General features: G+C 44.5%; 1 protein-coding gene across 5 annotated transcripts; it reads right to left on the bottom strand.

The window, feature by feature from the left end:
- Nucleotides 1-773: 773 nt before the first annotated feature.
- LOC307269803 (ATP-dependent RNA helicase DDX3X-like) lies at nt 774-21,692 on the bottom strand. Of its 5 annotated transcripts, none has more exons than XM_080052850.1 (20): nt 21,388-21,692; nt 19,704-19,755; nt 19,422-19,466; nt 18,900-18,956; nt 18,051-18,257; nt 14,098-14,215; nt 13,443-13,565; nt 12,872-12,971; nt 12,637-12,772; nt 12,008-12,105; nt 10,550-10,648; nt 10,140-10,300; nt 9,634-9,778; nt 9,029-9,173; nt 8,646-8,696; nt 5,771-5,952; nt 5,073-5,190; nt 4,353-4,506; nt 3,510-3,640; nt 774-911 (listed from the first exon to the last, which is right to left on the bottom strand). In XM_080052850.1, the coding sequence occupies exons 1-20, from the start codon at nt 21,430-21,432 to the stop codon at nt 832-834; spliced, it is 2,247 nt and encodes a 748-aa protein (XP_079908976.1). In that variant the 5' UTR covers nt 21,433-21,692; the 3' UTR covers nt 774-831. The 5 variants fall into 5 exon arrangements, with proteins under 5 accessions (XP_079908976.1, XP_079908975.1, XP_079908978.1 ...); XM_080052849.1 differs by having other exon boundaries at nt 14,098-14,218; XM_080052852.1 differs by lacking the exon at nt 19,422-19,466 and having other exon boundaries at nt 14,098-14,218.
- Between the last annotated feature and the right edge of the window lie 400 nt (nt 21,693-22,092).

Genomic DNA, 22,092 nt, shown 5'->3' on the forward strand with positions numbered 1-22,092 from the left:
CCTTACGTCTCTGTTAAGACAGTCTGTCTCACATGGTTGGGAAAAAAATTAAAACTTCCAATGTTTTTTTAAAAAGGGTGAAAACAACAAACACTTCTCTGTTTCTGTGGCTGCTTTAAATATCTGTCCTTTAAAGTGAAGAAGAAGAAGAAGCCATTTTGGGGATTTATACACACAGACAATATTTTTGCTCCGATTTGACATCTTGCCTATCTCTGCGCAGTGTTTTTTTTAGAAAAGTGTCCGGCCGCTGCTTTTACAACATGGCGGCCGTGCTTTACATACAAAGATGACATGTGAAGGGTTCACTAGATGTCTGTCTGGACAAAAAACACAATGAAGCCAAAAGTCCAAACAAAAGAGAGAGAAAAATAAAATGCATTTCCCCTGGTCTGTAACAACTGGTTGGTAGCATTGATCTTATAGCAAATCTTGAGTTATTTTTTACTTCAAGCTAATTGACACAGAGAGGAAAAATAGTTCTAAAGCATCATCATGCAAACCAAAAAGGATGTGGCTAGCTGGAAGCTAACACGTTAACCTGGGGGGGGGGGGTAATGTTGAAAAGCAACCAACTGGAAAACTTAAAAATCCCTTTATAATGTGGCCTATTTGAACCAGGAATTTACAGAATCTAAAGAAGAAGATATGGGGGGGAGAAGAAGGCAGAGATGGATAGGACAAGAATAAATGCGGAGGGCTTGAAAGCTGTGAGTGCATGGGGGGGGATGGGAGGGGCTTCTATAAATGAGTATAAATAGTTGCTAACATGCATGTGATAGGCTGTTAATGGAGGAGAGGAGAAGAGAGAGGGGGATGAGAGAAGGTGACCTAGTTGCCCCACCAGTCCACTTGAGAATGGGAGTAGTTGCCTCCGTAGGCGTCGCTGGTGTAGAAGTTTCCGAAAGCAGCTGAGGGGGGGGGGAGAAAAAAGCAACATGTTACCACGGTGACGCTGACACACACAAACCTTCACTTTGCAGTTTATTGTAGCAGGCTCCAGAGTCGCCATGAGGAACTTAAAGACCTACAGGTCCTTCTCATATAATTAGCATATTGTGATAAAGTTGATTATTTTCCATAATGTAATGATAATAATTGAACTTTCATATATTTTAGATTCATTGCCCACCAACTGAAATATTTCAGGTCTTTTGTTGTTTTAATACTGATGATTTTGGCATACAGCTCATGAAAACCCCAAATTCCTATCTCAAAAAATTAGCATATCATGAAAAGGTACTCTAAACAAGCTCTTAACCTAATCATCTGAATCAACTAATTAACTCTAAACACCTGCAAAAGATTCCGGAGGCTTTTAAAAACTCCCAGCCTGGTTCATTACTCAAAACCGCAATCATGGGTAAGACTGCCGACCTGACTGCTGTCCAGAAGGCCATCATTGACACCCTCAAGCAAGAGGGTAAGACACAGAAATAAATTTCTGAGCGAATACGCTGTTCCCAGAGTGCTGTATCAAGGCACCTCAGTGGGAAGTCTGTGGGAAGGAAAAAGTGTGGCAGAAAACGCTGCACAACCAGAAGAGGTGACCGGACCCTGAGGAGGATAGTGGAGAAGGGCCGATTCCAGACCTTGGGGGACCTGCGGAAGCAGTGGACTGAGTCTGGAGTAGAAACATCCAGAGCCACCGTGCACAGGCGTGTGCAGGAAATGGGCTACAGGTGCCGCATTCCCCAGGTCAAGCCACTTTTGAACCAGAAACAGCGGCAGAAGCGCCTGACCTGGGCTACAGAGAAGCAGCACTGGACTGTTGCTCAGTGGTCCAAAGTACTTTTTCCGGATGAAAGCAAATTTTGCATGTCATTCGGAAATCAAGGTGCCAGAGTCTGGAGGAAGACTGGGGAGAAGGAAATGCCAAAATGCCTGAAGTCCAGTGTCAAGTACCCACAGTCAGTGATGGTCTGGGGTGCCATGTCAGCTGCTAGTGTTGGTCCACTGTGTTTTATCAAAGGCAGGGTCAATGCAGCTAGCTATCAGGAGATGTTGGAGCACTTCATGCTTCCATCTGCTGAAAAGCTTTATGGAGATGAAGATTTCATTTTTCAACAAGACCTGGCACCTGCTCACAGTGCCAAAACCACTGGTAAATGGTTTACTGACCATGGTATTACTGTGCTCAATTGGCCTGCCAACTCTCCTGACCTGAACCCCATAGAGAATCTGTGGGATATTGTGAAGAGGAAGTTGAGAGACACCAGACCCAACACTGTGGATGAGCTTAAGGCCGCTATCGAAGCATCCTGGGCCTCCATAACACCTCAGCAGTGCCACAGGCTGATTGCCTCCATGCCACGCCGCATTGAAGCAGTCATTTCTGCGAAAGGATTCCCGACCAAGTATTGAGTGCATAACTGAACATAATTATTTGAAAGTTGACTTTTTTGTATTAAAAACAATTTTCTTTTATTGGTCGGATGAAATATGCTAATTTTTTGAGACAGGGATTTTTGGTTTTTCTTTACTTTTTTGCCAAAATCATCAATATTAAAACAATAAAAGGCTTGAACTACTTCAGTTGTGTGTAATGAATCTAAAATATATGAGTCTAATGTTTATCAGTACATTACAGAAAATATTGAACTTTATCACAATATGCTAATTATATGAGAAGGACCTGTACTTCACCGGTGGGAATATGAAGGTGTATTGAACTCTGAGATCCTATGTAGTATAAATGTGCAAACTTTTTAGAGATCGGTTCATCCTGGCCTGAGAAAAGGCAGAAAGAGTGTTTTATGGTCTCACTGTCTAAACCTACATTTTCCCATGCGTGACATCACACTAGTTAAAATATAGGACAGCTGGGCCAAAGCACAAAGCAGAGTGTGGAGCAGACTGCTGTGCTCGCTAGGGTGAGAGGAAGAGTGTCCCGAAAATCTACATGGTTTTTTGTGATGTGATTCGTGTCAGGTTGCTCTATAGCAGTTTTTAACAAGAAATTAAGACCAGAAAAGTAGTATAATTGGAGATCTTTAAGGAAGAAAACAAGTGTGGAGATCACCACCAGAAGAGAAGACAATGCAATACTCGGTTGGAAAACAAAGGTATGCTGACGGGTCTAAAATTGATCCTTGTTGCCCACTTTTTATCAACAATATGGTAATAATCATTGTGTATTACAAATGCAATGTCTTGAGCAGGGTGAAGGCCTGTCTTGGCCCAAAGTATGCCAAGAATGCTAATTGACCCTGCGTTCCAATCCCCATACTTCCCTACTATTTAGTATGCCAGAAAAAGATTTAGGATGTCCCAATACATGCACGTCAATTGTAGTATGCTGAAAATACATAAATGCCCCACTAACTCCAACAGCATTTTGGATTACTCGTCTTTATTCTTGACATTTCTCAACATAATGAAAAAAAATTTGATTTTTTTTCTGTCTCCCGTGGACCTAAACCCCTTCTGTACTTTAGTATGTAGTGTAGTAAAAAGAAAGAGTATGTGATTTGGAACGCAGGGAGTGTGTAGGGTATATTCCAGCTCACCTCCTCCTCCAAAGCCCCGGGCCGCTCCGTGTCCGGGCTGGTTGCGTGCTCCTCCGCGTCCTCCGAAGCCTCCGGCGGTGCCCCCTGCTGCCGTCTGACGGTAGTCACGTGCTCCAAAGCCACCAGAGAACCTGGGGGGGGGGCAAACAGACACATACATCACAGGCTTGCTGAATCAGTAACCTCTTATCAATCACTTCTTAAAAAACAAATTTGTATAGACTTGCTTTAACGTGATGCCGTCTTTTTAATCTCTTCCTCACTGTCTTTTTTACCCCTAGCACCTATTAATCTCCTATAGGTTCATTGAATTTGGTGCCCAGTTTTTTTTTTAAACCTTTATTTATACAGGTTAATCCCATTGAGACCAGAGAATCTTTTTCAAGGGAGACCTGTTCCCATTTACACGTTACCATTCACACACACATTCATACACCGATAGCAGGCTAACTATCGACATTCACACGAGGCAAGGTGGGTGATGTGTCTTGCCCAAGGACACAACAACCATGACACAGGTGGCAGGGCGGGGATCGAACCTCCAACCCTTTGATCATCGGCCGACCCGCTCTACCAACTGAGCCACAGTCGCCCCAAAAGTTTTCTTTCTCACCATCATGTGTCTATAGAAGTATGTGTATTTATCTTATTGTACATGTGTTTTTGAATAGTATGTATTGATTTGTATTTGCTCCTACGTTTACGTCAAAGCACTTTGTAAACCATTGTTTAGGTGCTATACAAATAAAGCTATTATCATCAAGTACTAAATCAACGTCTGCATTGATGAGTTGGGACCCTAAACATTCATAGAGACATTTAGCGTGCTGTGTAAGTGTGTACCTCTTTGAGCGTCCTCGGCTGCTGCTCTTGTGCTGGTGTTCATAGGACAGGCTCTCCAGCCATGAGGGCACCTCCTGTTTGGCCTCCACCAGGATGTCAAGCAGATCCTTGGTTATGTTCCCGTTCTTATCGTTGAAGAAGGATGTGGCCAGGCCTGCAAGGAGAACAGCAGTGTTATAGTAGCACGTTTACATGCAGACTCATAAATCGGGTAAATAAACGAATAAGACTTCAACAGGACTTGTAAAATGCATGTAAACACCTTTTATCCGATCTACTTCTCACATAAATCGCCACATTAACGGACAAGAGAAGTTGGATAAGAACACCTAGATAACTCGTTCATAGTCGGCATTCTCTCTGCATGTATACAGGGATCGGATATCGCATTTCGGAGTTCTCGTTCTGCGCTTGCTCCAGAATCCCTGCGGAGGATTTCACAAGGAAGTGGAAGGAGACGACGTAAAAAAATAGTAGGGTTGTTGCCGGAAAGGAACCGGACGTGGCTCTATAACCACTTGTTGAAAGGGCTACAGCGCCACCTAGCGTAGTGGAGACAGCCATGCATCGGACATTAATCGAATCTTTGAAAGGCCATGTATACTCAGACAAGTGACGCGGTCTGTTCGGGCGGCAAGTTCGGTATATGTGATAATCCAATCTAGTTGTCCCATGGAAGCACACTGAGTGAATGACATGTGTGGGCTCCATACTACTTACCCAGGTTCCCCACTCGTCCTGTGCGTCCTATACGGTGGACATACTCCTCGATGTCACTGGGCAGGTCAAAGTTGATGACGTGTTTCACATTGGAGATGTCCAGACCCCGGGCTGCTACCTGTGGAACGGACACACATTCAAAGCTTACTCAGTGCTATGATCACATGGGGACATAGCTGATACAAGTTTTAGAATACCAAGGGAAGTCTATTTCGACTGTAGCTGCCATATAAGAGTGTAGTATACACTGTCCCTGCGTTCCAAATCACATACTCTTTCTTTTTTCTATTCTACATACTACAGCTGACCATCAAAAGAATATAGTAAGAATGCAGTAGGCATACACTTGGGACATACTTTTCCTTATTTATTTCATCATAACATTGCGCCTTGATCTTGCCTCTATATCCGTCGCATCACTGTTTGTTTTCATACGGAGGCTCTGTCAATGTGACGTCACTTCCGGTGCACACTAGCTTGTGGGTCAGAATCAACCAAATGGCATGCCGTTTTCAACACTTAAAATCTCAACCCGGATGTAGTAGCCATCCGGGTAATTTCTAACCATACTAAATCTGACCACAAGCATTGGTACATCCTTAATTTTTTTTTCTACCATACCAAATAGTACGTGTAATGGAACGCAGCCTGTGTATGTATTTGAATGGAGGACATGTCAATGTGGTGTTTGGACTGACCGCCGTGGCCACCAGAATGGGGCATTTCCCTGATCTGAACTGGCTGAGGGCCTCCTCTCGGTCCCTCTGGGAGCGGTCTCCGTGGATGCTGGTGCAGGCGTAGCCCTCGCGGTAGAGGAAGTCCTCCAGGGCGTCGGCTCCCTTCTTGGTCTCCACAAAGACCAGGGTCAGCGAGTCCTTCCCTGGTGGACGCACACAAGACACACACTGAGCTCAAATCCTTTCATACTTGTGTTCCTCTTATACTTTTTCATTTATATATTGCACAGTCGATGGAGCCCAAGACTTAAAGCTGGGGTATATGATTTGGGGAGAAAATGGCAGTTGTGATAGAGATTCGAATTCAAATACCTCAACCACTCCACTTGTTTTCTTTGGTCCCTCCCCTATGGTCCCTCCCTGACACGCTCTACACCAACAAAGGCGTGCCAAAAGTGAATGGACAGTCCCAACAGCCAATAAGAACAGAGAATCGGAGCCTCGCTCTGATTGGTCAAAGTGTACAGCTCATGTTAACTTTGACCAATCAGAAATCATATACCCCAGCTTTAAAAATTCCATTTCCAGCGACTGCTCTGTAATTGATGTGCATATAAAACAATCTTGAATTAGAGGTGAATGATTATGGTGGGCCCATGAAGCCGACTTCAAAAAAAAAGGTGGAATCAGCCAATTGTTGTCAAAATCGGTTCATTATTTCTTTACAAACGGCTACCTGTCCATACCGTGTGTGTGCACTGGAATACTAACTTTGTTAATAAACAGCCTGGGCTCTGTGAACGGGCACGTTGCTAGCTACAGCGGGCCCTCCTTTGTTTACATAGCCTCTATACATAACCCTTTGGGCTGTGTATTTAAGACCAGATTTTTACGGACAGGTCGCGAGGAGATATTCACCGATTTTGACAAAGTGATTTTGACAACAAGCGTTCTCCGGAACCGCTGACTCTACCTATACAAATGATCTGATAATAATGGTCTAACCGACATGGCAGAAATCACTTTTAGATATGATAAATAAGCATATAAAATGTTACCCATATGGAACAGCACACTGCTGTGTTGTTGCCTATGTATTTTGCCTATGTATCCATGGCTTGATGGTCCAATGACACACTACGTTACACCTTGACTGAACCATCAATAGCAAAGTCAGACTGGGTTTATCTGAACACACCACATCTTAAAAAAACAACCAATCACATTTAAGACTCCAGAAAAAGCTTTAAGAGCTTCAAGTTATTGACAGGGAGATTAATACCAAGCATCTAAATGTAAAACTGGAGTGGTAGCGGTTCACTATGTCGCTGCATCTTATTTCATTCATTTGCAGTTGTTCTTTCACAAGAGAGGTGCAGGTACAACATATGTAAATCGTACGGGCACTATTGAGAAAGAAATACGTTGAGTGTACATTTTATCAATCATAGGAGTTAGTCTTTGGGTAGTACCAGTAGGTCACTGGTGGGATACACAAAGCTAAAAGGCCGTATCCCACTGGGCTGCGACTGTTTGCGACAAGTTGGAGACTGCATTGGAGAGGGAGTTTCTAAACTGTCTTGAAAACGTTCGCGGGGGTCTACATTTCCTCGCATGAGTCGCAAAGCCGTGCAGTCCTGTCGCTTGAATTTTGAACATGTTCAAAAAAATGTGTGCGACAAATCTACTCTCAAAATAGTCTCAGAGTGGTCGCGGGTGTGTCGCACGCGTCGCAAACTCTTCTCAATTTAAGTCTCCGTGAGTCAGAAAAGTGTGAGAAGTGTGAGACAACTTTGCGAGGGTTTGGCGACATATGAAACTAAATTGCGACTGATTTGAGACAAAAATTAGACTGACATTCCGTTCGTGCGACGCTCGCCAAACGTTCGCAAGACATAAATGCGAGCTCACGGGAAGTTTTGGACAGGACATGTCGCAAACATGTTGCGAGGAATCAACTCAGTGAGACTGCAAGTGAAAATGTTCGCTAATTTGCATATTTTCTCGCAATTTTGTGTCTCCAACTTGTCACAAATAGTCGCAGCCCAGTGAGATAGGGGCTTAAGAACATGCACCTAGACTTGTTTGAAAATGGTTTGACATCGCATTAACACTAGATGTTTGTTTTTTCTATGAACAGAATAGTGCAACAGGCAGCAGAGAGAGAGAGTGCAGTGTGGATCAAAAAACGATAATGCGTCAGCAGCACTTGGAAAGAGTTTGGTTATATAAAGCTATGAAGTACAGGGCATCACACAGGATATTCACTGGTTAGCTTTAGCCGTCAAACCATAACCATTGGGTGGTAGGATGGCCTAGAGGAAAAGGTGGCCGACCAGCAACCATGAGGTCTCTGGTTGGATCCCCGGCACCGGACAGGAGGGTGTTAGTTGTAGAACTAGTAGTGGCTGGTATGACATCTACAGTGCCCACCATCTCTACCATTGTGTCCTTGAGCAAGACGCTTGACCCCAAAACTGCTCCAGGGGGCGCTGTACTACGGCTGACCCTGCGCTCTGACCCCCTCTGAAGTGTGGGAACTTGAGAGGGGGATATGCGGAAAAGACTTCAATGGACCCATTGACTAATAAAGTAACTTAACTAACCAGACTCTTTCTATCAAGGCTTCAGGTCTCACAGCATCATACTCAACACAGAGGGCCACGACAAAACGTTCAACTAAAGAAAAAAAATAGAAAAAAATACACGACAGGCATGGTGGATGGAAGCTTAGCAAACCCCGCCCCCAAATGAAATGAGAACACAAAAGCAACAAAAAAAACTAGAACCAAAAAAAAAAAGATTCTCCATCCACGGAGACGAACATGACAAGGGGCAAGCAAAAAAAATGAAGTGATGAAATGGAGAGATTTGACCATTTTTTTGAAGATCTTACCAGGTTTCTCTAGGTTGTCTCCTGTACTGTCCTGTACCTCGCTCGGAATGACTTGGGACAGAACCACACCAAAACCACCACACATGTAAACTGCACTCAAATCACGTGTAGATCAAACCAAACTGTGGCTGTATGTTTATGTAATGTATCGCTTTGAGATGGGAAAGGACGACAATATGACCAATGGCAAAAAAGGGACTGGAGGGGAATAAAGTGCCCTTGTGTGTATGTGTGTTAGCAGTTAGCTGTAAAAAAAGGGGGCTATCTAGTTCAGCTTGCGGGGTTAATGTTTAGTGTGGTAGGGGCTGTAGTGTTAGTCACACACTAGACAACACAACTAGCAGTTAGCTCAAAGACAGTGTGTGTGCGGCGGGTCTCCTCACCTGTGGCACTGAGCAGGTCCAGGAGGAAGGACCTCTTGTCGCTCTCCTCCACCCACACCACCTTCTGGGTGATGTTCTCTGAGGTGGAGCCCACTCTGCCCACAGCCAGGAAGATGTACTCCTCCAAGAAGTCCCTGGCCAGGATCTGTAGGGGGTGGGGGGACACACACACAAGGGAATGGTATGCTCCTTAATGGTTCTACTGGTTGACATTTATATTGGCTGCGTTCCGAACGCATACTCTTTCTTTTATCTATTCTACATGCTACATCTGACCATAAAACAAATCTAGTCAGGATGTAGAAGGCATACACTTCTGACATACTTTTACTTATGTATTTCATCATAACATGGCATGGTGATCGAGCCTCCTAGTTTTATATGCGTTGATGAGACGTCACTTCCGGTGCGCACTGGATTGTGGGTCAGAATCGCCCAAATAGCATGCCGTTTTCAACACTAAAAATCTAATGTAGTAGACATCCGGTATTTCTAACCATACCAAAGCTGGCCACAAGAATCGGGACAGCCTAAATCTTTTTTTTTCTACCATACTAAATAGTAGATAGTATGGCATTGTCTTCACTCTGAGGTCGAGGCTTTACCTGGATCTCTTTAGGGAAGGTGGCGCTGAACATCATGGTCTGTCTGATGCCTTTGTGTGGCATGGTGTCCTGCTCAACGATGCGTCGGATCTGTGGTTCAAAGCCCATGTCCAACATGCGATCTGCCTCGTCCAGCACCAGGTAACTGCAAGGGAGCGAGATAAAGACAATCATATGAATTAAATCTCATTCAATGAAGCTATGATCATTATTATTATTTTTATACAGGTATATCCCATCGAGACCGAAGACTCTTTTGCAAGGGAGACCTGTTACCATTCACACACACATTCATACACCGATAGCAGGCTAACTATTGACAATCACACGAGGCACGGTGGGTGAAGTGTCTTGCCCAAGGACACAACAACTATGACACAGGTGGCAGGGCGGGGATTGAACCTCCAACCCTTTGATCATCGGCCGACCCGCTCTACCAACTGAGCCACAGTCACCCCAAATACAATAGAATGGGTGTGCTTATTGTACTGCTGTCCAGTTCTTACTTGCAGTAGTCCAGTCCTATCTTGCCCCTCTCCATCATGTCCACCAGTCTGCCTGGTGTGGCCACCAGCAGATGGCAGCCTCTCTCCAGCTCTCTGATCTGCTGACCAATGTCTGCTCCGCCATACACAACACAGGGACGCACTCTGGACCGGTAGGAGAACTACAAGGGGACCATTCAAGAAACATATGGACAAATGTTACTCTATTGTCTGAGAGTGAGTGTGAGAGTGAGTGAGTGAGTGAGTGAGTGTGTGAGTGAGTGAGTGAGTGAGTGAGTGAGTGAGTGAGTGAGTGAGTGAGTGAGTGAGTGAGTGAGTGAGTGAGTGAGTGAGTGAGTGAGTGAGTGAGTGAGTGAGTGAGTGAGTGAGTGAGTGTGTGTGTGAGTGTGTGACTGTTTGTCTGTCATTACCTTCCTGGCCTCATCGTATATCTGCAGTGCCAGTTCTCTGGTTGGAGCCAGCACCAGTGAGATGGGGAACTGCTTACGGCGCCCATACTTTCCATTTTCCTAGAAAACACAATGACAACACAACATTTCAGTGTAACAGGAGCTGATTTCACAAGGAAGTGGAAGGAGACGACGTAATAAATAGTAGTGTTGTTGCCGGAAAGGAACCGGACGTGGCTCTATAACCACTTGTTGAAAGGGCTACAGCGCCACCTAGCGTAGTGGAGTCAGCCATGCTCCGGCTATTTATCGAATCTTTGAAAGGCCATGTATACTCAGACAAGTGACGCGGTCCGTTGGAGTGGCAAGTTCGGTATATGTCTTAATCCAATCCAGTTGTCCTATTGAAACGCACTGTATGTCTCACTTCAACCATCAGACATGACTTCTGTGGACTCTGCCATGCTTTTTACAATGGCTTTGGGAGAACTGGGCTTCACAGGCAGATTCACACATCACCAAATATTTCTCCTCATTGTACCATTGCGACACTAAACATTTTCTTAGGGATGAATGTACTATAACACCCGAATATGTGTGGACACTTTGATAGAAAAAGCTGTCTCTCTCTCTCTTTGTGGTTTTATTATAGGGTTTGCCTTTTGAGAACACTATTTTAAAAAATGGCGATTGATTCGATCATATGTTTGAAGTGAGGGCAGGAGATCCTGATTTTTAAATTTTATTTAATTTTTTTTAAATAAATCGATGATAATCTTAAATTTTTCTTATTTGTAAAGGCTATTTTACAAGTTACGTTGAATGCAGGGCCCACAGTTTTGTTGACAAAATATGGTAGGCTCATGTTTGGTTTCATGTTCCTCAATGATTACATTCAAAAAAAATTACGTGTTTAGTAAATTTATTTTTTAAACCAACTGATGGCTTTGCAAAAGTAACAATTCCCCTTTGCTGAAACTGCATAGTGCACCTCCGAAATATATCACTCAAAGAAAAAACAGACCACTAAGGTTCTGCAAATAGTGTGTTGTGGTTTAGGGTTAGTAGCATAGCAGCATTTTTATTTTATTTGTCTGTTTACTTATTTGACAATTGCCTTACTTGTGCTTTATCCTTTGTTCTTACTTGATGTATATTTGTACTACTGTTTATGTATACTGTTATTGTCTACATAATTCATTGTATTGTTAAAGAGAATAAAAATAAATGTTACATAGTGGCAGGGACAACAGGCTTCCATGTGTCATTCATTCAATAGAAATCTGGATTAATATTAAACTAAAAATAAACAAGTCATTTGTTTTAGGAACGCTGTAGCGCTGTTGGCTGAGTGACGTGCGACACCTTGTGGTGAAAGTCCGGTACAGCCGTCCAGGTCTGGTATTTTCCCCCAATATAAAACCTGTTCTGAAATGTTTTTAAAGGGCCCATCCCTACAACACTGTGAAACTTCCTCACCTGTCCAGACGCCTTGGAGGCATTGAGAGCTTCCCCTGGTCCATCAGCGTAGATCTGGCTGAGAATGGGCAGCAGGAACGCGGCAGTCTTCCCAGAACCTACACACACACAAAAGCAACTCAAATCAATCCAAAACAGATCAAAACATCAAGTATGCACAGAGTACAGGTTGCTTATGATTGTTTTAGGATCTTACTTAAAAGGTTCAGTAAGCGGAATAATCAGTTTAGCTAACTTCCTGTCAGTGACTGCAGTTAGCAGTCCCCTCCCTCGTCCCCACGTCACCACATTAATGCACTGCAGTCTTCAAGCAGCGAGTTATCTAGCATCATCTCAGATCCATGAGTGTGATAAAACATGATAAAAACCATCAAAACAGACAACGTTAATTGTGGTATGCTGAAAATACATAAATGCCCCCACTAACTCCAATAGCATTTTGGAGTGTCTTAATCTTGACATTTCTCTAAATAATGAAAAAAAATCTTCCTTATTCGATTATTTTCTCTCTCTCCTGTGACGCTAAAACTCTTCTGTACTTTTAGTATGTAGTGTAGTAAAAAGAAAGAGTATGTGATATGGAACGCGGGGTTATATCTTTAATATATGTGTGTGTGTGTGTGTCCTACCTGTCTGTGCGCAGGCCATGAGGTCTCTCTTTGACTTGACGATAGGAATGGCGTACTTCTGGACCGGAGTGGGTCTGGAGTAGTGACTGAGAGCGATGTTTCCCATGACGATCTCGCCCATGTCTACGTCCTGGAACTACACGGCGGACACAAAAAATCAAAAACACACATGGATCAAATGAATCGTCCGGTGAATACTTAGCTTAGCATCGTTAGCTTAGCATCGTTAGCTTACAATCTCGATGTGGTGTGGGCAGTTCTGTCCTGTGGCCTCGACGGGAATGTCGTCGTATTTCTCAAAGTTTATCCCGGTGTTACCGCCGGCAAACAGCTCACTGTGGGCAAGGCAAGGCGAGTTTATTTCTATAGCACGATTCAGACACAAGGCCTTTCTTTAAAAAGTGCTTTAAAAAGGGGCATGAAAGATTAAGATACATCAAGTATAGAATAGACATTAGACACTGAAGAGGAAGCAGAGCAGCACAGGGCACGTTAGGCTACGACAGGACGGCCATTTTACTTTGACTTACAACACATTGTAGACAAAGTCTGAATGTCACCGAATGTGTAGAGAGAGAGAGAGGTAGAGAGAGAGACACACAGCTACTGTATTTTATCACACAGGATCCCGGTGGAGAGCTCTTGTTAATTAGCCGTTTCATTTTATTTTTGTCAGCCAACAATGTGAAGCCCTAACAATGGTCACAAATTGTCCATTTTTCCCAATGCTTGCAGGTTGAATGTGATGAACTGCTAGCTATCAGCGGCTGTACTTGAGCCTCAGGAGCAGTGGAAACACAACTCACGTCTCCACGCGTTCGTTGCGCGGCGTCGGTTTGGACCAGTCGGCGTCGTCTCTGGACTCCTCCACCCAGCGGCTGTTCCCCCCTCCTCCTCCGCCGCCGCCGCCAAAGCCACCGTGGTCAAACCTGGGCACAGAGAGTCAAAATGGGACAGGTCAATACACTGCACGGCCCATACATTCGTGTCATGGCTGTGTGTGTCGAAAAAAGCCATACTAACGTCCTACTCGTACTCATTTTGTATGTGACGGTTGTGCATGGGAGTTTGTGTAGGGCGAGAAAAGCCCGGATGAGTACTTACTTCCGGGAGGATTTTGTGTATGGATCGATAGGATACTTTTTTCAACTCAACCGGCCCACCATGCATTGCATCTTTTCATACGGCATGGAAAGTTTTTTTTTAAATTCTGTATTGCTTCGGTATACTTCAGTGTAAACGGTCCGGCGAACCTCGCATACACAATCGATGGTTAAGTAGACAGTATGTAGTATATACATGTTGAGTATGTAGGAGGGGAGGACGTTAGTAGGGCTTTACGTACACAGCCCATGTCTATATCTTACAGGAAACACTTAGACCAGGTCAGTGTCACACAAACAGTTCACAGGTGTCTTTCAGAACAGTGAGGAATCAAAGGGCAGCGTCTGGTCTCCTTACCTCCCTCTGTTAGCGTTGCCCCCCCTGTCATTGAAGAACGCAGACTTCCCTCGGTTGTTGCCAAAACTGTTGTAGGCGTCTTTGTGTTGTGTTGCAGTGTTCCAGCCACCTGCATCTACTGCTTGAGAGAGAGAGAGACACACAGAGAGAGACAGAGACAGAGAGAGAGAACTTAATTACTTTCTTCATTTGGTTCAGTCCTATAATAATCAAACATCAAACAGGTTCATTAGAAATGGTTCAAGTCCACTTCTTCTGAGGTGTGATTCTCCTCTGTGGCACAGTCATTGTAGATGGAAGTTTTTTTTTTTAATTATGTCGAGAAATGTCAAGAATAAAAGACGAATACTCCAACATGCTATTGGAGTTAGTGGGGCATTTATGTATGTTCAGCATACTAATTGACGTGTATGAATTGGGACATCCTAAATCTTTTTTTTTTAACCATACTAAGTAGTCGGTAGTATGGGTATTGGAATGCAGCCTTGCTCTGTCCCTTCATGTGATACAGTTCAGGTCCAGAGTGAAGCAGGTATCTCTTCCATAGTCCACCCCTGTAGCTGCTGAGTCATGTGAATGTGTGTGCAGGTGACAGGACGCGGAGTTGCATTTGGAAGTGTGAGGTGTTCAGGGTGAATGGGAGAAGTGAGTGCTCCCATCAGCACACCTCATGAAGAGCCAGTAGCCCCTTTTACACAGCCAGTGAAAGCCGGGAATATGCCGGCCTTTCGGCCCTCCCCCCAGCTGTATAAATGCGACAGTTGCGGAACGAGGGAAGAAAGGTGCGAGTGATCGTTCCGGGAATTTTACTACCTCGGGGGGTAGTAAGATTCCCGACACGATCAGTTCCGCCTCTCTGTTTAAATGCTCCAGCTTGTTGTTGCGGAACAGGGGGGCGTTTGACGTTCAATAGTCTTACGTTCTAAACATGCGACCATGTTAGCAGTTGAAGGACGTGTGTTTAACATTAACCACGGCGGCCTGATGTCCCGTAAAAATCACCAAATAAAAGGAACGGTGTATAATCTAGCTGATCATAAGGTCCGTTGCTCAATCCAAACCCCCGCGCTTCATTTTGCAGAGTGTATGAGTCTATTTCTGCCCAGGAGAAGTTGTACAATGGAAAGCTAGGCTAGGCTAAGTAAGGGATAAAGTATAGCGAACGGGTCACTTGCTAGAAATAAAGACCGACAAGCTGAAGCAGGAGCCCGACGCGCAGCGGAGGGCTCTTGTTCAGCTTGAAGGTCGACCTAGTAACGGGGGAATAGTCTGCTCGCCCCGCTAGACTGTCTGCTTCAGCTGACTGAAGGCTCCGGCTCAGCTGTTAGCCACAGAGCTACTGTTTTGCTAACACATTCCGCCGCCGCTATTATTATCCTAAGTCTGAGCGTATATCCACACTTTATTTCTGTCTACAGTAACGTGACTTCACACACTGTGTGTATGTGTATGATTGGCAGATCGCTGGCCTCACAAAGAGACTCGCTCACAACCAACCGGTCACACACACACACACACACACACAGAGGTGAAGCGGTCGGATTGATTTAGTCAGTTTGGTTAACTGTCCCAGTGATGTTGGACTCAGCGCGTAGCGAGATCAACTGGCACATCGTGGGGACAGTAAAATACGGCCCTCTTACTGCAAGCTCCAGCACTTCTGCTCTCAATTCACCGGCCATTGTTGTTGTTGTAAAGCAGCTGACCGGCGCGGCGCTAAATGTTTACGTCACACCTGACGCTGTTTACAAGCACCTCTTTCATTCCGGAGCGCTGTGTAAAAGGGACTACTGATGCGCCAGCAGGCCGGCGTTGCTTGGTTCTGTGTAAATAACACAGAAGCAAGCAAAGCCGGCATATTGGAGTGATGTTGTTCCGTCAATATGCCGCAATCTCTGTGTAAAAGGGGCTAGTGAGTGCTACCGTCAAGGTTGGTGGGTCTGAGTCTCCGCAGGTGTTCCCAGTGCTCCAATGACTGCCCCGCCCACACACTCAACCCCACACTATCCCCGTGGTAAGCATGCACCCTATGTGGTAGCTGCTGCTGCTATTGGTGTGTGAGCCAAGTGTGTGAATGGGTGGACGACAAACTATGTATTGCACTTTGGGGAAAAAAAGCGCTATATAAGGGCAGCTACGTTAGCATTGAAGCAAAAAAAGCCCAAACTTTATGCCAAAATAAAAGAGGCAGAATCAGTTAAATGAACTAATCAAAGATGGTGGTTACTGACACAGGCAGCCACCATTCTAACAGAATTAGATGAGGTTACAGAATGTCTTCAACAACTTCAGATGGTCTTTGGACTGAAATATGGGAGTGCTTCTAGTACCGGATAAATTAAACATAACATTTGAATTAAAGTGACGGTGCTTGCATTACAGGTTTGACATACAGTATCTCACAAAAGTGAGTGAGTACACCCCTCACATTTCTTCAAATATTTCATTATATCTTTCCATGGGACAACACTGAAGAAATGACACTTTGATACAATGTAAAGTAGTCAGTGTACAGCTTGTATAATGTACTGTCAACTCAAAATAACTCGACACACAGCCATTAATGTCTAAACTGCTGGCCACAAAAGTGAGTACACCCCAAAGTAAAAATATCCAAATTGGGCCCAAAGTGTCAATAGTTTGTGTGACCACCATTATTTTCCAGCACTGCCTTAACCCTCTTGGGCATGGAGTTCACCAGAGCTTCACATGTTGCCACTGGAATCTTCTTCCACTCATTCATGACGACATCATGGAGCTGGTGGATATTAGAGACCTTGTGCTTCTCCACCTTCTGTTTGAGGATGCCTCAAAGATGCTCAATAGGGTTTAGGTCTGGAGACATGCTTAGCCAGTCCATCACCTTTACCCTCAGCTTCTTTACCAAGCCAGTGGTCGTTTGGAGGCGTGTTTGGGGTCGTTATCATGTTGCAGTAATGCCCTGCGGCCCAGTTTACGAAGGGAGGGGATCATGCTCTGCTTCAGTATGGCACAGTACATGTTGGCATTCAGCTCCCCAGTGCTGGCAGCACTCATGCAGCCCCAGACCATGACACTCCCACCACCATGCTTGACTGTAGGCAAGACACACTTGTCTTTGTACTCCTCACCTGGTTGCCACCACACACGCTTAACACCATCTGAACCAAATAAGTTTATCTTGGTCTGATCAGACCACAGGACATGGTTGCAGTAATCCATGTCCGTAGTCTGCTTGTCTTCAGCAAACTGTTTGTGGGCTTTCTTGTGCATCATCTTTAGAATAGAATTCCTTCTGGGACGACAGCCATGCAGACCAGTATGATGCAGAGTGCGGCGTATGGTTTGAGCACTGACAGGCTGACCCCCCACCCCTTCAAGACCTGCAGCAATGCTGGCAGCACTCATACGTCTATTTTCCAAAGCCAACCTCTGGATATGACCCTGAGCATGTGCACTCAACCTTCGTAAACTGCGCCGCAGGGCAGTATTGCAACATGATAACGACCCCAAACACACCTCCAAGATGACCACTGCCTTGTTAAAGAAACTGAGGGTAAAGGTTTTGGACTGGCCAAGCATGTCTCCAAAACATCCTAGTTTTGGCATAAATTAGAACTGATCTCAGAAAACTACCTTTGCTGTTAATACAGGGAAAGGGATTCATCTGCAAAGTCACTAAAGTAACACATGCAGCTCTACAATCAGTCACTGCTGCTTGTAATAGCTGTCATTGATGGGTTCTGTTAATGGTTGGTTTTCTGTTCCACTTATTCATTCTGGGATGTTCTTATTCAAGTAAAGTCATGCAGTGAAACAGCGCGTATGCTCAGCCAACCTACCATGTATAAATAAAGGCTAAATAAGTAGAATATGTTGAACAAAAGACGACCCCATATTGACTCAAATTGGCTCTATGGCTAAGGTTAAAAGGTGTTGAGTGTTTTGAGTTGTACAGTAAAGGCAGATCTCACCTTTGTTTTCGTAGCCGGTGAAGGCCATGGGCTGTGGCTGTGGGATGATGGGGTTGAACACGCCCCCTCTGTTGCCGCGGTAACCTCCCCCGACTCCCCCCCGGCCGCGCTCCATGCGAGGCGGGCCGCGGTTAAAGGTGTTGCCGGCGTTCATGCGGTTGTCGTGGTAGCCGTTGACAAAGTTGTTGCGCCCGCCATCCCAGCCATCTGCAGAGAACATGACCATGAGATGAGAGCTCATAGACGTGTGCAGGACCACTCAACATGGACAGTATGGAGAGCACAGACTAGCTTACAGGCTGAGAGGGAACACTGAGTGACATTACAGTGAGAGGAATGTTATAGAAGTAGATGTACCCTGCGTTCCAAATCGCATACTCTTTCTTTCTTTTTTCTATTCTACATACTACATCTGATCATAAAAAGTATGTAGTTAGCATGCAGTATGCTACAATTGGGACAAACTTTTAGTTATTTATTTAATTAACAGTAACATTGCGCCTCTTGCTTTTATATCCGTTGCATCCCCGTTTGTTTTCATACAGACGATCCGCCAATGTGACGTCACTTCCGGTGTGCACTGGATTGTGGGTCAGAATCGCCCAAATAGCATGCTGTTTTCGACACTTAAAATCTCGGTCGGATGCAGTAGTAGACATCCGGGTCTTTCTAACCATACTAAATCTGGCCACAAGAATCGGGACGTCCCAAATCTTTTTTTCTACCATACTAAATAGTAGATTGCATGGGTATTGGAACGCAGCCATAGTAAGAACAAAGGTGACACAGCAATGCATGCTAACAAACTGCTAGAGCAGAGTTGCATTAATAGTTGATGGAGGAACTTACAGTTGGGTGGGGGTGCGATGGTATAGCCACCCGGTCGACCAGCAGCAAAGGCATTTCCTGCTGGACAGGAACAAAGCGTTACAGTTGTGTGTGTTGTTATCAAGGTGCTGCTAGTAAAAGGCACCCTGTGGACTCTTTGACCACTGGTAGCATTAGGGAGCTACGTCCCCTCTTTGTATGGGGCATGCCTACTGCAGAAACACATGCATGCAGAGTGGACAGCCTGACTCACATCATGCCACCAGTTCCGCGGGTTAACAGCCCCGGCAGTAATAGTCATGAGCAAAGAAACGTGGCAGCAACGCGCCTGCAAAAAGGCAGGGAAGACCGCCACGCTTGCTAGCAAACATGGATGTTATATAGCTGCTGCTTTGCAAAGGCTTTAAGAGGAAAGAGAATCCATTCAAGGCTTCACACAATGCAGTTTGGTGAGTAAGACTGAATGTAAATAAGAGCGTTGCTTTTCTTTCTGTTTACAAGAAAACTCCACAGTGCAGCTTTAACCTGATGCCCGCTACACACCATATCTGGAACCGTCGTTCTGTAAATGTGGAGGAATGTATCGCCCTGCGGACAGAGAGAGACAGCGTGTCCAACATCACTTAAGACTATCCTATCCCTTCTAGATCTAGTTTCTAAAAAGGGCAACCTTCTTGTTCGCCCAGTCGTTAAGACATCAAGCGATTCATGTCATATCATTTGTGGACAGGGCAGATGTTCAGGTGTGTGAGCGAGCGTCTGTGCAACACTCATTAGCAAAGTGAAAATGAAAAAGTTTGGGAGAAAAACATGGCGCGTGCTTACGGTTAGGGCCGCCACCTTGTCCGTCCGCCGCGCTCAAGTCTAGGACAGCGAGCTGGGGAAAAAACAAGAGAGGAATGGTCAGAAAAACACACTTCAGCAGAGCAACCTTTCTAAACGCCTCACTTAAAATCTAATGTATGTTTGTTTATCCATCGATATCATGATAAGCAATGTGAAGGCACGGCTCACAGGCTGGGTTCGAAATGGCCTACTAACTTCCTACTCATGCTAATTTTGACGTACATTTTAATATGTCGTGGTTGTGTATGCGAGTTTGTGTAGGCGAGTAATGCCCGGATGAGAACTTACTTCCGGGAATATTTTGTGTTAAGGATCGATGGGTTACTACTCCTACTCAACCGCCCCACAATGCATTGCATCTTTTCAAACACATAAGTTTTTTTTTTCTAAATTCTTCATTGCTTCTGTATACTTCGGTGTAAACGGTCCGATGAACCTCGCAGACACAATCGATCGTTAAGTAGACAGTGTGTAGTATATATACATGTTGAGTGTGTAGGAGGGAGGACGTTAGTAGGGCTTTTACAACACAGCCACCGACTCTAGACAGCAGGTGAACTGCCCAGATTTAAAAGGAAAAGGACACAGAAATGTGCCTTCGCCCGCAGAAACTTCTGTAAACAAACACAGAAATCCTATGATGGTGATGTCAGCCTAATGCATACAGCTGTCCTAAGAGTCATGACATGATGATAGCAAAGAGATGCGAGGGCTTTGAGACATGACGTTGGTGCAGACACCTTTCTCTGAGCAGACGGTCTAAACCTGCTGTCCAGGAAATAACTTCGCATTGTATTGCTTTTGGCGTCTAGTACGTGTTGATAACAGTGTTGCAGTAGGATGCTTTTCTACACTGCAGCGAACTCGGCTTAAATACAAATCCCAGTGCAGCATAACAATATAGGAGGACGTAGAAAAAGTCGGTGTTGTTGTGCATCCAATTCCCTAAGCATCAACTGAGAACATATAGTACTTTGTGTTGCCATCCAACTGTCTGTCTGGGCCAGTCAGGGTGCTTAACGTTGCTGGTGACGCAGAAGAAATGATTTTTTTTTTTTTTTTTTTTGTAAGCGGGACGCATTGTTGACACACATGGACACTGAGCGATAGTGCGTAGTTTATGAAAGCTAGGGGGGGCTAACTATTAAACACGACATAGCTGGGGTGTCAGTTGCCGGTAGCTCCGTCTCCGCATTCCTCCATTTTATTATTGTATCAAGCTGCAAGACAAACGCAGTGAAGATAATAGTTGGCGAGTGCGGTTCTTATCTTCACAGGGGAACGCCGACGGAACCACTCAGGCGTACTCGCTCATATGGCTCTGTTATAATAAAACCTGGTCCAGGGCCTAAGCTACATAATACATTTAACAAACAGCTTTATTCAATCATTTCGAACGATTATTTGATAGAGCAAACAAAAGCTACTGTCCATTAGTCAAAATAGGAGCCTAATGTGTGTTTTCTACGTCGTATGGTTACCCGCTCCGCAGCTCTACTGTTGGGTCATGCGAGTGTTGAATTGAAGCGCACCCAACGCTAGCTAGCACGATAGCATCTCGTTAGCGGTGTGTTTAGGCTAGTCGGTAAGCTAACATTTGTCCCTGCCGTTAAAACACTTCGCCAATTGACGCTTCAAGACACATTAAAAAGACACGGCTTACCTGCTGCTCTAGACCGTGGACATTTTCGATGGCCACATGACTCATAACTATAGAATATGGAGGAAAAATGTTGTCGTTGAAAAAGGACCTCTTTGTTTGCCGGGTTTGATGTGATGTTATTTCCCTTAGCCTGTATCCTGGTTCTGTGGTTACGACAGCTAGCCGGTATTTTATTAGCTGAAGAGTTAAGTAACGTTGCAAAATGCTAATGTTGAATTTTACGTGATGATAAATTCCTGTATTTTAGCTACAAGGATGGTACTTCGTGCAAACTCAGCTGATGTCGGCTTGCTCTTCAGCTAAAGCTGAGCTGAAGCCGTCATGCATTCGTCAAGCGACACAGACTTAAAGAGGGTATCTTCCGGTGACGCCAAAATAAAAGATAACAAACGCGTCAACGTAAAATATACTTATATAATATTACGCAGTGTATGTAACTTAATACATTTTTTGCTATATTAAACGAAAAAACTTTCTACGATTCGTGAAATTATAGCAACGTAAACAATATTGACTCCATGTTGCAAATGTAGTTATTTTTCTTTAAATAAAATAAATTATTTAAAGCTGTATTACTTCCGTACACAGCTTACTTCTACTGGCTAGCTTGATAAACCGCTTGTAAAACGTTATTAATCCAGACACCGCGAGACTTTAGTTCGTTATCGCGATAGGCTATCCCAGTGCCAGTGGATCATTCTGGGT

The sequence above is a fragment of the Ammodytes marinus genome (genome assembly GCF_949987685.1).
Source record: "Ammodytes marinus genome assembly, chromosome: 24".
NCBI lineage: Eukaryota > Metazoa > Chordata > Actinopteri > Uranoscopiformes > Ammodytidae > Ammodytes > Ammodytes marinus.